The sequence below is a fragment of the Martes martes genome (assembly GCF_963455335.1).
Source record: "Martes martes genome assembly, chromosome: 11".
NCBI lineage: Eukaryota > Metazoa > Chordata > Mammalia > Carnivora > Mustelidae > Martes > Martes martes.
This window is the reverse complement of record NC_137899.1, coordinates 94122734-94135689: the sequence shown is the minus strand read 5'-3', so window position 1 is coordinate 94135689 and position 12956 is coordinate 94122734. Positions and strand designations below refer to the sequence as shown.

The 12956-nt window shown below is 47.3% G+C and overlaps 1 protein-coding gene across 1 annotated transcript in view; it reads right to left on the bottom strand.

Moving 5' to 3' along the window:
• TBXAS1 (thromboxane A synthase 1) overlaps positions 1-12956 on the bottom strand; it is a 161545-nt gene that overhangs the window by 47117 nt on the left and 101472 nt on the right. The window contains exons 7-9 of the mRNA XM_080818371.1: positions 4637-4725; positions 2746-2894; positions 934-1064 (exon numbers count right to left, since the gene is read on the bottom strand). Of these exons, the coding sequence (XP_080674497.1) occupies positions 934-1064; positions 2746-2894; positions 4637-4725 (369 nt within the window). The remainder of the gene's footprint in view (positions 1-933; positions 1065-2745; positions 2895-4636; positions 4726-12956) is intronic.

Below are 12956 nucleotides of genomic sequence, written 5' to 3'. Positions count from 1 at the left end.
ATCGGGGTTGGGGGGGGAAGCCAGGCAGGACGAGGCTGCTGCTGGTGCCTCCTGCCACTAACTGGCCCCGCCTCTACTCCCCGTCTCATTCTGGGCCCATGGTGCAGCCACCGGACATCTCCTCGTCCCTCATTAAGCCCTCTGAGCCAGTCTTTGAGGCAACTCTGCCACGCTCCTGCGAATCAGTTCCGGAGAAGACGTTTCAGCCCTGTTTTTTCCTTTTGAAGCAACTTTCTCGAATGCAACGAGGCCCTTAAAGAAGAGCATTATACATGCATGAGTGTATCCAACAGTGAAATTATTTTCCCAACACTGGAAAGTCCTATTTCTGTTCTCAGCCAAGTTCAAACAACAAATATTTCTTGGATTCCCACTCTGCACCAGGCCTGGTGCAAATCTGTAGGGAGGAAAGAAGTCTCTGGGTCTCAGAGGATGCACAGGAGCCCTCAGCCCCTGATTGTGTAGCCACGTCCTCCATTCTGAAAGCCAGCGGGGGTTGTTTGTCAGCTGCCCAGATCCTCTCTACTGCTGATGCTCTTCACGTTGTAAAACTCTATCTTGCCGACATTCAGGAGAACGAATATGCTGATGGAAAGTCCATGTTGGCGCATTTATCTAGAAACTTCTTTGGGGTGGCTATTGCCGGTGCTTGGGAGAGAGAGGCCGTGCATTTGGGGGGGCACCCATGTCAGAATGTGGACAGTTTGCTCCGGGCTTCTCTCCACCGTCCTTCCCCCTCTGCCCTCACCCTTCTCATCCGTGTTCACCCCCCACCACCCCACCCCTTCTCCTTTCCTTCTAGTGCCCTGGAAAGCCCTGAGCGGTAGGCGGCTAAAGGCCAGCATGCAGGGTGGGGAGGCAAGAGGGAAGGGAGAGCAGTGCCAAATTAGGCCCCGTTCCATTTCGCTGCTGTGTCCTATTATGGTCCCTTACCTCTTCTGCTGCTTGCTGGTCCCGCAAGGCAATCACGTTCCTAATGAGTTTGTTAAAAAAGCCATTCAGTTCATCTCGGTTCTTATTGGGCAAAATCCGGGCCAGTGGGACCATTATGGATGGAAATGATACTTGAAAGAGAAAAACAAAAGCAACACTGAAAACAGGGCGGCAATAACCCGGGGCTATCAGATGCCTGTTGCCGGGGAAGCAGAACCCCCCCCCACACCCCCGCTTTGGAAGGCAGGGCTCCCCTCGGGGTCCGCGTGCTTTATCACAGGGCTCGAGCCTGATTCCACCTCCCGACTCCTGACCGCCCCTCGCTCGTTGCAAGCGTTCAGTACATGTCTGTTCAGTTGAGTCAGCGCTGCCATCCGGCCCCCGGACCTCAAGCTCGCGCTTAGAAATGAGTTTTCCAGGTCCTAGGTAGGAGGGCCCGAGGTCTTCGTGTTCCATCAGAGAAGGACAGATGTTGGGGCATGTTTCACATCTGAGCAAGGCGGGAAGCGGATCTACTTTCTTAATTTCCTGGACATTTGCCTTTGTTTCCCCAGGGCTAACCGTCCCCCGAGCGACCACCTGAGTGGTCCCCAAGAGCTGCCGCGGCGTCGCTGGCAAGAATGCTGGCCCCTCGGGATCCTCCCTCGCTGTGCCAGGCGCGCCGCCTGTGCCCTTGCTGCCATGGCCTTGGCAGGCCTCCCCGGGCCAGGGACACTCATCCCCTCGTGGAGTGGGCGGGGGAGGGGGGTTCGGCTGAGGGGCTGAGCTGCTGCAGGGTGGCTCAGGTCAGCTCCGCTTCCCAGCATGGATCGGGGGCCCACTGGGCACAGGCACTGCATGGGAGCCCGGATTGGGGGGGTAGTTCTGTACCCCCGGAGCTCTCAGAATACTCTGCCCATTTTCAGGAGCCAGAGCTCTGAGGTGGGCTCAGAGTGGCCGAGAGACGAGGGGTAGCAGCGCCGGGACAGCGGAGCCGCCCACCGGAGGACATGCCCGTGTCCCTGGGCCGCCGCAGGTGGAGCGGACCCAGGGAAGCAGCTCCCAGGGGGTGGCTGGGGTGAAGGGTGGAGAGGAGGCTGCTCTGAAGCCCCTTGGTGACCCCTCGGTACAGTTTCAGCGCGGAGCTGATGGAGGTGCCCGGGACTTCCACAGAAATGGACTCACAAATGGGAAAGGGACTGACCGAGGAATGGATACAATTTAGCAGCCCGGCAGAAAGGTTAGAAGTTCGGGCAATAATCAATAACAGCAATAGCAACGCTTCAATACTTCCATAAAAGCGAGAAGATGCCGGAATTGGCTCGAGGGCAAAAACTCACTTCTTGAAATAAAAATAAAATAAATCGACCAGTCCCCACGGCATTAGGTAACCTGCCAGTCACCCTTCATGTATGATTTCTAGTTTGCCGGGCGCTGGGCTTCCAGCGGAGACTTCTGGAGAGGATTTTGCTGGGGGGGAGGAATATGTCATAGAAAATGAAAGGCTCTCGGCTCCCATCTTGGCTCTGCCTTTCTAAGCTTCAGTTTTCTCATCTGTGAAGTGGGGACGAGGCGGTTCTCGCGGCGGTGGTGGCGAGAAAGGCCAGCAGTACCCGCCTTGCTAATGATTGGCCCCAGCTGGTGACCACAGAAGCCTGGGTGGTTCCAGGAGCTTAAGGTCTCTGCAGGTGGACCCTGCAGGGCGAGTCTCAGAGACCCCTCCAGCACCCCTTCCTCGTGGTGGGGGCTGAGCCCCAAGAGCTGCCATAGAGTCTGGCCAGCTTGCCGGACCCCAGTCCTACACCCATCCCCCCGGGCAAGAGCTGTACTTACAGATTAAAACCAGGACAGGCCTGGGGATGGAGTACGCAAAGAAACGCCTGCAGTGCATCACAAAGGGGTCCTCGGGGGTCCTTCGGGAGTCCACCTGGGTCCCAAAGGCGACACTCGCCACCACATCTGTGGTGTAGCAGCTGTAGCACCTGCGGGAGAGGGAGCCATTTGGGTTTGGGAAGGACTCTGCCATTGGCCTGGCCATCGCGCCCTGCCCACCCTCCCTCCGCAAGAGGCCCGGCTCCATCGTCTGCCTGCTGCTGTGGGAAGCAGCTTCCTGCAGGGCTAAGGTGAGGGGTGGGATCCCCTGAGCATGGCAGCGGAATTCAGGAGGACACACGGAAACGTACTGGATAGCTGATGCGAACCAAGACTGGGAAGGGGAGGAGAGCATCACTTCCTTGACTCTCTGGCTTCAGGCAGCCTGAATCAACCAGCTACAAAGTCCAAGAAGCAGGCTCCGGACCTTCCTCCCTGTGGAGGGAAACAGTTGACCCAAAGCCCGCGCGCGTGGAGCCAGAGCTGTGTAGATTCCGTCCAAAGCCAGGATCGAGGGGTCCATTGGTATAGAGCAGGTTGGGATCAGCAAATTGGCAACCTGGTTGTCTAGTTTTATTATTTTTGCCTCACTCTCCCTCCTAATGATTTTACGGTTTTTCTAAGAGTAACAGACCAAAAACAAGGGCGCTTCACACTCAAATAAATAGAAGACAAACTTTGGGACCAGCTTCATGAACATATGTATGTTATTACAGAAAACACACGTTGCGCTTTAGAAACAAACAGGAGGAAAAGTGTCTGGCAATAGCTCCAGAAACGTTAACCTCTTCGGCTCTAGGAAACCTGCCTTCAAAGGGCCATTTTAAGCCAGAATGATCTTTTTGTGCTATCTCACAGGAGCAGTCAGGTGCAGTTATTTCTTAAAAAAAGGCTACCAATGGGGTATGCATTTCCTTTTATAACGAAAAGTTCTTATTTTTTGTGGCTCGACACTGGAGCAGGGGGGCACACACAGAGTTCCTTTCTTCCAGGCTCTATCACCAACAGCTTATCGTTAAGGTATAAATGACATCTCCAGATGACTTCTTTTCTTTTGAGTGCTTGATTGAAAACATTCCTACAATTGATTACACATGTCCCCGCTATAGTGAAAACAGTTTGCCTACTGAGTGTGATTGCGTCTGATCCTAACCCCCCAAGAGTTAAGGGTTTTTAAGTTAGTTATTTACTTTGCTTTCCTAGTTGGTCTTTAACCAACGCACACAGCCCATGACCAGAGAGAAAAGAGTGTGAGAGGATTTTGTAAACACCACGGCAGAATTTGAATGCTGGTGATGGTTATGTTACTACTTTATGAGTAATGATAATAAGAACGAGTCAGCTTCTGGCTGACCTGCCTCTCTCGCCCTGCTCCTCCCGGGCTGGAAGCCATGACTTAGCCCAGGACAACTGGAGGGGAAGCCAGACAATCACTCATTTCAATTTGGAGTCCATCGCTAAGTCCTGGCTTCTAGGCTGAGGTGCGCAATTCTGGCGATAAAAATGCCTGGACTTTCCCAGCTCACCCCTCACTTCTGCCCCCCCCCCATGTGGCTCTGACCCCTCCTGCCTCTGCAGAGGTCAGAGGGCGTGTGCACCCACACACCGCTGCCCACTCAAGGCCTCCCTCAACACGCCACACCTACCCTGGGCTTTGTTCACATTCTCTTCACATCTTACACGGGTTTCATTTCTTCTTATTATTCAGTCCACCCATGCTTTTTATGAGCTTCTAGCACTTCCATAGTTTGCTGGTCCCAAGGTAATTGTCCAGCAATTATGTAGAGTTACAAGCAGCAGCAATTCAAACGCACGATTCCTCATCTGTCAGGTATCCATGCAGCGCCCTTACCTCTGGATGTCGAAAGAGTCCCCGGATTCCGCATAGCGTTTTAAGTGAGCCAGGAGCAGATCGCAGGCTTGGCTGATTAGGGGCGTCATCTGATAGCAGATAACAAAGGGGTAATTAGGACACCATGCAGGGAGCCCACCTAAATTAGCTACAGATAAAGAGGTCATGTGCGGCGCTTCCTGGGAAAACAGACATTGTTTTCAAGGTAACTTTCACGCAGTTAAGAATCAAGAGGAGGGTCTGAAATTCACAAATATGTAAAATACAATAGCTGTAAATGTCTATTTTGGCTTAAGCAATCTGTTCTTTTGGAAGCAAAAAGAAGAAAGGATTTAGAGTAAATACTGGGAAATAATTACAAAAATGATCATTAAGTGCTTAGACAGAAATGAGAATCAGTACTCGGTTTCATGACATTTGGTTAGCATTAGAGAGTAAATAGACCACAATCCATATGTACTCTCTCTGGAATTAGCCCCAATCCATGATTGCTTGGTTCCAATTTTACTTTAGGTTTTCTGCTAGAATATAGAATCGTAGTCTCCAAAGGAACGTCAGGTCGTCCATTTCAACTTTTTACCCAATACAAAAATCACTTTTAGCACATTTCTGATGGATGGCTATTCATTTTTGCTTTAGCCGCTTAAACCTTTGAATACATATGTGTAAGGGAACCCTTGACTTCAAGGGACCTTCCGTGCCCACCTGGGTAAATTGCTGAATTTCTTTTTTTTAAATATTTAAATATTTTCATTATGGAAATGTCTAGCATATGCACACACACAGAGAGAATGGTGTCGCGAACATTCATGTAATTATTGCCTAGCTTCACCAAGTTTGGATCTCATTTGGAAATCATTTTTGGCTGCCGTCACTCTGACCCCAGCAGTCTGGCTCAAGGGGGTAGAATTCTCTGCGGAACCTAAAGGCCACTCACGTGATCTTCTGTTTTCTCCTGTATGTTTGCAAAGCCAAGTCACCACCGTAGAATATGGTGTTATTCTAATGAGTGCACGTTCTAGAATAACACCACAGCTAAAGCAACATGCCGTAACACATTGTTCTGAGCATTTCTTATGGAAAACATTTTTTTGAAATGTAAATAGGTTCAGATTTTATGATTTGACACTAGACCGTAACTTCCTGAGGGCAGAGAAGATTTTTGTCTTTTTGTCTCCTTGTCTTTTTGTTCATTTTTATGTTCCCCGAACCCAGAGCAATGCCTAGCACACGGTAATTATTTGTTGAAGGAGGAAATGAATTTGAATGATTATTTAAGACCCAGTCTTTGCCCTGAAAATCTTGAGGCTTTAGGGAAAGTTATAGAATGTTAATCTACTTATTAGAAGGTATGTTGTACTGAGGCAAAATTTGTCCCTTCTGACAACCCCTCCCTGCTTTTAGTAGACTTCTTCCACATGGTAGGGCTGCAGATACCCAGAGAGCAAGCGCTGGTCCTCTTTACCTCCTAGACAATGGTTCCCATCCCTTCACCCACTCCTCATGCAACGTGGTCTGCGCACACTTCTCCATTCTTGTCTCTCTCTGTCTTGTCAGTGTTACTCCTAAAAGGCAGCTCCATCAATGGAACACAATATTTCAGGTAAGATCCCATAAATCACAAATGGATCACTTCCCTGCTTGCCAGTCCCAAGCCCAGGTGTATGTGGACTTTTTGAGAAGACGTGGGACAGGCAAATATGAGGTTCAGGTCAGCAAAAGCTACAAGGTCTGTTTCCAGGAATCATCACCATATGCAATTGACTTTTTGACACTTCAGACTCCATTCATTAGAAAAGCTTTATATTTACATTACATTTATTGCTGTAAAACGTTGTCCTGCCATGTGTTCTGAGCAGAACAATCTTTCAATCCCCCAAGACATTCAGGCGATTGGAGAAGCCTGGCACAGTGGGACAGCCTAGGTGGCTGTTGGCCAGGTGTTGGAGGGACACATGGCTTTGTTGGACCTCTCCTTCCTGTAGGTCTGAAAGCCACCCCATGTGTTCTGGAGTGTAAGGACAGAACTGTGACACCAGGGGCCCAACTGTTTGCTGTGGGAGCTCTCTCTGGAGGAGATGGTCCTAAGAAGCAGAAGGACACTCCTGCTGAGTAAGAGCAAGCTGTAGGCTAAGCTCAGGGCTGTGTGAGTTCCCGGAGCCGGGGCCGTGGCCTGGGCAACACGCACGGGCAGGTCAAGGAGCAGACGTTCAGCTCCTTGGAGAGCTGAACTCAACTCAACTCAACTCCGTGGAGAGATGACAGGACATCTGAGATTCTCCCTTGTGGCCAAGCCTTCTAGGAGAAGTATCTGGAAAGGAAAATTCTAAGAAAAAGGACTTTCTGTTCATCCAGCTTCAAGGCCTTAGAGCACAAGGGTGCGTGTGCTACTCAGTGTAGGTGAGCCAAGGGGCGTACTCACGCGTTCAGATCTCATCTTCCGTAACATTGGCTATTGCTTCTTGTTCCCTCTGAGATTTGGTAAATGTGCCTTCTAAGCCTTCATTCGGTTTGTCATTGTGTGTCCAGGAGCAAACACAGAGCCCGTGGCCCTCTACTAGGTAGTTACTTTAGGGAGCTACAGAATTGGTCAATTGTCAGTGTTTCTGGTTCTTCGGCCAGTTGTGCGTGAACCTAAGTAAATAGTCAGCCAGGCACCAACGGATGGGTACGTTGGCCGGGGAAGAGTTTGTCCAATGATTTGCCGAAACAGAAATGGAATTCACCTCATGTGCCTATCCTGGAGTCCACTCAAAACAGGAATAAGAATGGCTACCCTGATTTATTCTTGGTAACTCTGGGGGGACTCTTCAGGACAGCTGCATTCTTTTCTAAATGTTCACCCACTGTCAATTTAATAATCCCTCAATACAAAAGTGGGTGTAAATGGGCCCTTTTTAGTGGCCTCTGGGCCATCACTCTCAAAAAATCTTTGACTACCTACACGTTTGGAGAACTCTGCTATCTCACCCACATTTCTACGACTGCCTTCACCGGCTGTATTCTTCCATTATTTTAATAAACTTAGTGGTACAAGTGAACTCCATTTTCATAAAATCCCATATACCAAAAGTTCTCTTTGGTTTATTTCAGAGGAATAAGAACATGGTAAAAAAAAAAAAAAGAAAAATGCTGTTCGAAAGGAAGACTTTTTAGATATCAAGCTCACAGCTCCCTTAATGTAACGGAAATTGTATGCAACGTAAAATTGGATTTATACTCAACTCTTCAAGAAGCATGCCTTGTGCATAAAGAGGGGTCCACCCCTGTTCAGTCCAGTCGTATGCTGGACAGTGCAAAGGGGGGCTGGACCCACCACCACTCACCCTCGATTCCTCTACGTGCTTGTAACTAGAATGCTTTGTGGCTGACTGGCATGATTGTAATTTTCTACCATGCTCTGCCTGCTGTCTGTCGCACTGAATGGTTAATGACATTTTTATTTGGGTTAATGTGATATGAGATGGGGCATGTAATATGAAAAATGTTTTAAGAAGCAATGCAGAGAGAATATTATAAGACCGTGGAGCGGATCTGTATGTTGGCCAATGGGCATCATTTCAGGCTTTCTTCCTTGCATTATACACAAGTAGTTATGGAATATTCACTCTCACACGAGTTGCATACAAACAAAAGCTCTCTTTGATGGGCTTGCGATCGTCTTTCTACAATCCACAAGCCCAGCAGTTACTCCCCTAGATCTGCAGACAAGCAGGCATAGGTGGCTTGTGCAAACACACACGCACAGATGAGCACACAATGCTATCGTCAGATCTTAATAAAGGATTCTCATTCGATTGTTGTGTTTCATCTTTGTAGGATAATGAGAAATTTTTATTTTTGTTTTTTTCCCCATGTTTTTCATAAAGCATGGACATGATACTTACCAGATAAAATACTAATGTTATTAGGTTTTTAAAAGAATGATTTCTTCTTGGGGATGACAGTCTAGCAGCCACGCCCGGGGAGAAAGGGTTCCCATTTTGCTTCTTTCACCTCTCACATGGGTTGGCTTTATTCTAGATGATGCTGACTGTACAGCTGGCCAGCCATTTGGAAACTAGCAGTCACCATCTAGGGTAAAGTACCACCCTCAGCCTGGGGAAGAAATTCGTCAAGGAAGGAAGTCCTTCCTCTTTACTGCTCTCTACCTGGAATTGCCTATTATTAAATCCCCCAGTTTTAAAAAAAATGGATCTTTGTTTCTTTCTTTTTTTCAGACTGTATCTGAGGATTTCTGAGTCAAGCAGAGACAGAGGGCAATAGAATTAATTTAACAAGGTGGAGAGAGCTTTCCGAGTGGTCAAAAGAGACAAAAGAGACAACTCATGGGGTGATGACAGAGAAGGGCTACGAAATCTCTGCTCATAGGCTTTCTACTCTCCTTTTAGGTGATTCCCAGCATTTTTCCAGTGGGGCTTCCTTCTCTGAGGCTAAGATGCTGACCTTGTTGAGTACACCTGACCCGGGCAAGAGCAAATATTCAAAGCCACTGCCAGCTATTAGATTTCCTCTCCTTGGTACTTTTTAGTTGTGTGACCTTGGGTGAATTGCTCAACTTCAGTGAATCTATTTCTTCATCTGCAAAATGGGGTAATAAGACCTTCTTTGAAGAGATTAGAAATATATAAAAGGCTTGGCAGTAGAAGGCATGCCAGATGTCGTCTGGAGGACCCCCATGCTCCCGGACAGCTCTGGATGCCTGGCACCATTTTCTTTCCTCTTAGTCCTTATGGACAAGACTGCAGTGCATCCACCTGTTCTTGACTGACCATGTTATCATTAGTTCCTTGTCTCTCTTCCTTCATCTTTATCTCCCTGTCGACTACTCTAATTCAGGCTTTGCCACCTGTCACCTGGAATATGGCTGTCATCCTGCTTCTTGAGAACAAAGAAGTGTAAACCTCTTTTGTAGCCTCAGTACTTTGTATAGTGCCGGACACCTAGGCAGACTAAAAAACAGTTTCCAAAGAGCTTCCTAGCCTTCTTTCTTTTCACTTTTCAATACATTCTGTACTCAGTCACCAGACTGGTCTAATGAAAATGCTTCTTATCTATGTATCCCCACTGACTGAAGGACATAGGACAAGCCTGTTATCCTCTTTTCCAAAGCCCATTAAGAATTGGACCCTGCCAATAACCATGTGAGTAAGCTTAGCAGATCTTCCTCCAGTCAAACCTTCAGATGAGATCATAGCCCAGGCTAAATGCAGAGACCCTGAAACAGAGGCACAGCCCTGCTGGATTCCCGACCCACAGACATCATGAGCTAATAAAGTTTTGTTGTTTTAAGCTGCTAAGTTTTGGGGTAATTTGTTAAACAGCAATAGGTAACGAATACACTCAGTGTCACCCTCTCGTGGCAATTCCTGTATGTTGTCATGTGTTATTGAAGTTTGCAGTATTTGTCCTATCAGGAATGAGCTCAGCGCAACACATTCAGTTGCGTCTCTAGAAATATCTATGTGATGACAGATTGACGGAATGTTCCTTAAGGGCCTTGACATAGAAGGAACATTAATTGATGGAAGAGCTCTGTCCGAGCCTGAATGTCATGCAGTTTACCAGGAGTGGGCTCTGTGTGAAAAACCTGGCACCAGTGCCTGTTTTACCTCTTACTTTGGGCAAGTCATTTGAGTCTCTTTGAACTGGGGTCCTCATCCCCAAACAAGGGGATAATTGCACTGCCCTATGAATTCCCTTTCCATGGACATTCTAGGATTTGAATGAGGTCCCTAAGCATCAGATTGAGACAGTTACTTAGAGACCATGGAAAGAGGAGGCAACTTCCTAGTCTGGCACAGTGAAGGGTTAGATCCACGAGCCTTTCTGCTTGCTCCAATACATCCCATCCGTAAGAAAGTCTTTTTGTATCTCTTTGATGCATTGACTTCAGAATTACACAAAGGCCTACATCTGGTTATTTTTATGTTTCAATAATTTAGTAAAAATGAGAATTAGAAATTCAGATCCTCTGACTCCTAGCTTGTTGCTTTTGTCTCCGAAATCAGAATCCATTCTCTTTGTTCCTCAGTCAATTGACTTCTAGGTTATAATTTCACTGACTGCAGCTCTGATGTCACGGACTTGGAAAACAAACAAATCAACAAACACCGTTAAACCTTTGGAGCCCCCTGGAAATTTGGAGAACAGGGTCAGCCTGAAGGCTAGAGAAGACACATTTGCTGAGCAGGGAGCAGGAAAGAGAGGGTCCCTTCTGCATTATCTCATACTTCTAAACTGAGATGACCCCCACACTTCGATGGTGTGTCGGCAGGGTGACTCATGGGTCTACATATGAAGAGGGATTCAGAAAAGAGCCTGAGCAGAGGGCCCCATCCTGAGATGAAAATATGGGCCTCGGGAGCTGTCCCCCCTCCCCCCGGGGCCATGGAAAGTGGACTCCAGAGGTATGACTAGCAGCTGTCCTCATCTGCCCCGGAAGTGTCTGTCGCAGGATCTAGGGGAAATGGCGCATCCTGCAGGCTGAGTGCCTGAAACCCCTTTCCTTACTCCCTCACTTTCAAGTACTTAATAGCTCCTCGCCCTCCAGTGAAGCTCGCACCAAACACTCCCCCAGCACAGAACTCTCTGTGCCTCACCTCCTTTTCCAGTTTTCTTTCACTAATCCCTTACAGGTACCCTGTGTTCCAGGCAATCTGTTAACTCCTCTATTCCCTGAACACATCTTGTACTTTTTGTCCAGACGCGTTTGTTCCCGCAGCTCAGTCCACTTGCAACGCACCTTCTGCCTCTGTCAAAGCTCAGTAAAATCTTCATGACTCACTTCCAATGCTATCCCCTATGCCCCAAAGTGGCTTCTGCTCCTCGAAAGAGGACGTGAACTCTGTTACCGTTTTCCACGACTCAGTCATAATATAGGATTTATGCACTTTGTTGCCCTTCTACATTATAAACCCCTTAAAGACAGGAACTAATAAATCTTCATTGAATTTTATGAATTTAATGTTTCATTCTATTTGGCACTCTTAGACCTGCAGGCAAGGTTGTTTTGGAACGGAGGTCAGAGGGGGGTTTTCTGAATAAGTAAGGGTCAGCTAATGGGGATGGGAGAAGGTATTTAAACATATTGTTGACTTCAGAAATAATAAAAAAATAACAATACCTTAAAGTGCTTTAAACTGGGGGCTAACAAATGTAAAATTAATACTGGTTAACAAAACATTATTTCCTTCTGCTCTCCCCCCCCCCCAGATATTAAAAACATCCAGGACTTATTTTTATGCAGAATTTCCTGCTGATAAGTATCAGCTCTAGCCATCTAGGTGAATAATCAAGTGTCATTTCTAATAAGTCAGTGGTTCCTGTCAAGAGTTGTGACCAATTAGAACTCACCCCGACGAGGAGGAGGCTGCTGGTGTTGCCAGGCAACAGCCAAGCTGGGAGGCACATTCAGATGCTCGTTTAGATTTAAGCAGTGGCAAGTCAGAGTGACACCATGATTCTGGCAAAGGAAAGCCAAATTATAACCCAGGATGGGGTACCCGGGATGAGGAGTGTGTTTTCTTTTAAATGCAAATGGAAAGGGAACATTTTAACCAGAATTTAAACAGTCCATCATTATACCGATTTTAATTAGGAGGTTAGGTGTCAGTGGAATACAACTGTGTCGAAGGATAATGGTCTCTTGCTGCTAGATAAATACCCAGACATTCTGGAAAATGGGCAACTGGTCAGGCAGAGACAATGTATTTTTGGACGCCACAGTATTTATTACCACAGCCGCACTGGGTTGTAATGACTTCCATTTTTATTGTTTGGAAGGATTAAGAAATAAAAGCAAATATTAAAAATAGACCGCTGGAGGCTCTTGCAGCCGAGAGAGAGCGGCTTGCTGTAACAAGCGGGTTCTGTTCTAGAAGCCCTCGTGCACGATCGTCTGAAGAGCGTACAGTGAAAATGTAAAGGCCAAGCCAAACCGTGATGAAGACTGTAATCCTGTGAAGACTTTTGCCCTGAAATGATCGCAGCTATGCATTTACTCATAAGCTGGCTATATCAACTTAAATTTTTTAAAATTGTAGTCATTCTGGAGTCATATGTCTTCTCCAAGGCAGGAAAGGCCTAGAGGGAATAATAACCACATCTGCCGCCGCCTTTAAGATTCATACATTATTGACTGTGCCTTCCTGACAGGAAACATCTGGATGAAAGTGAAAAATTAGGCAGAGCGCTGGATTCTTGGCGACTGTGAGAGATACCAGCCTTCCCTGTCAGTCTGGTTTCTCTTTAACTGAGTCCCTATGCACAGAGATACGATTGGCTCTTTTCCTGTTGAGTGGCGCACCCAGCCAGGCTC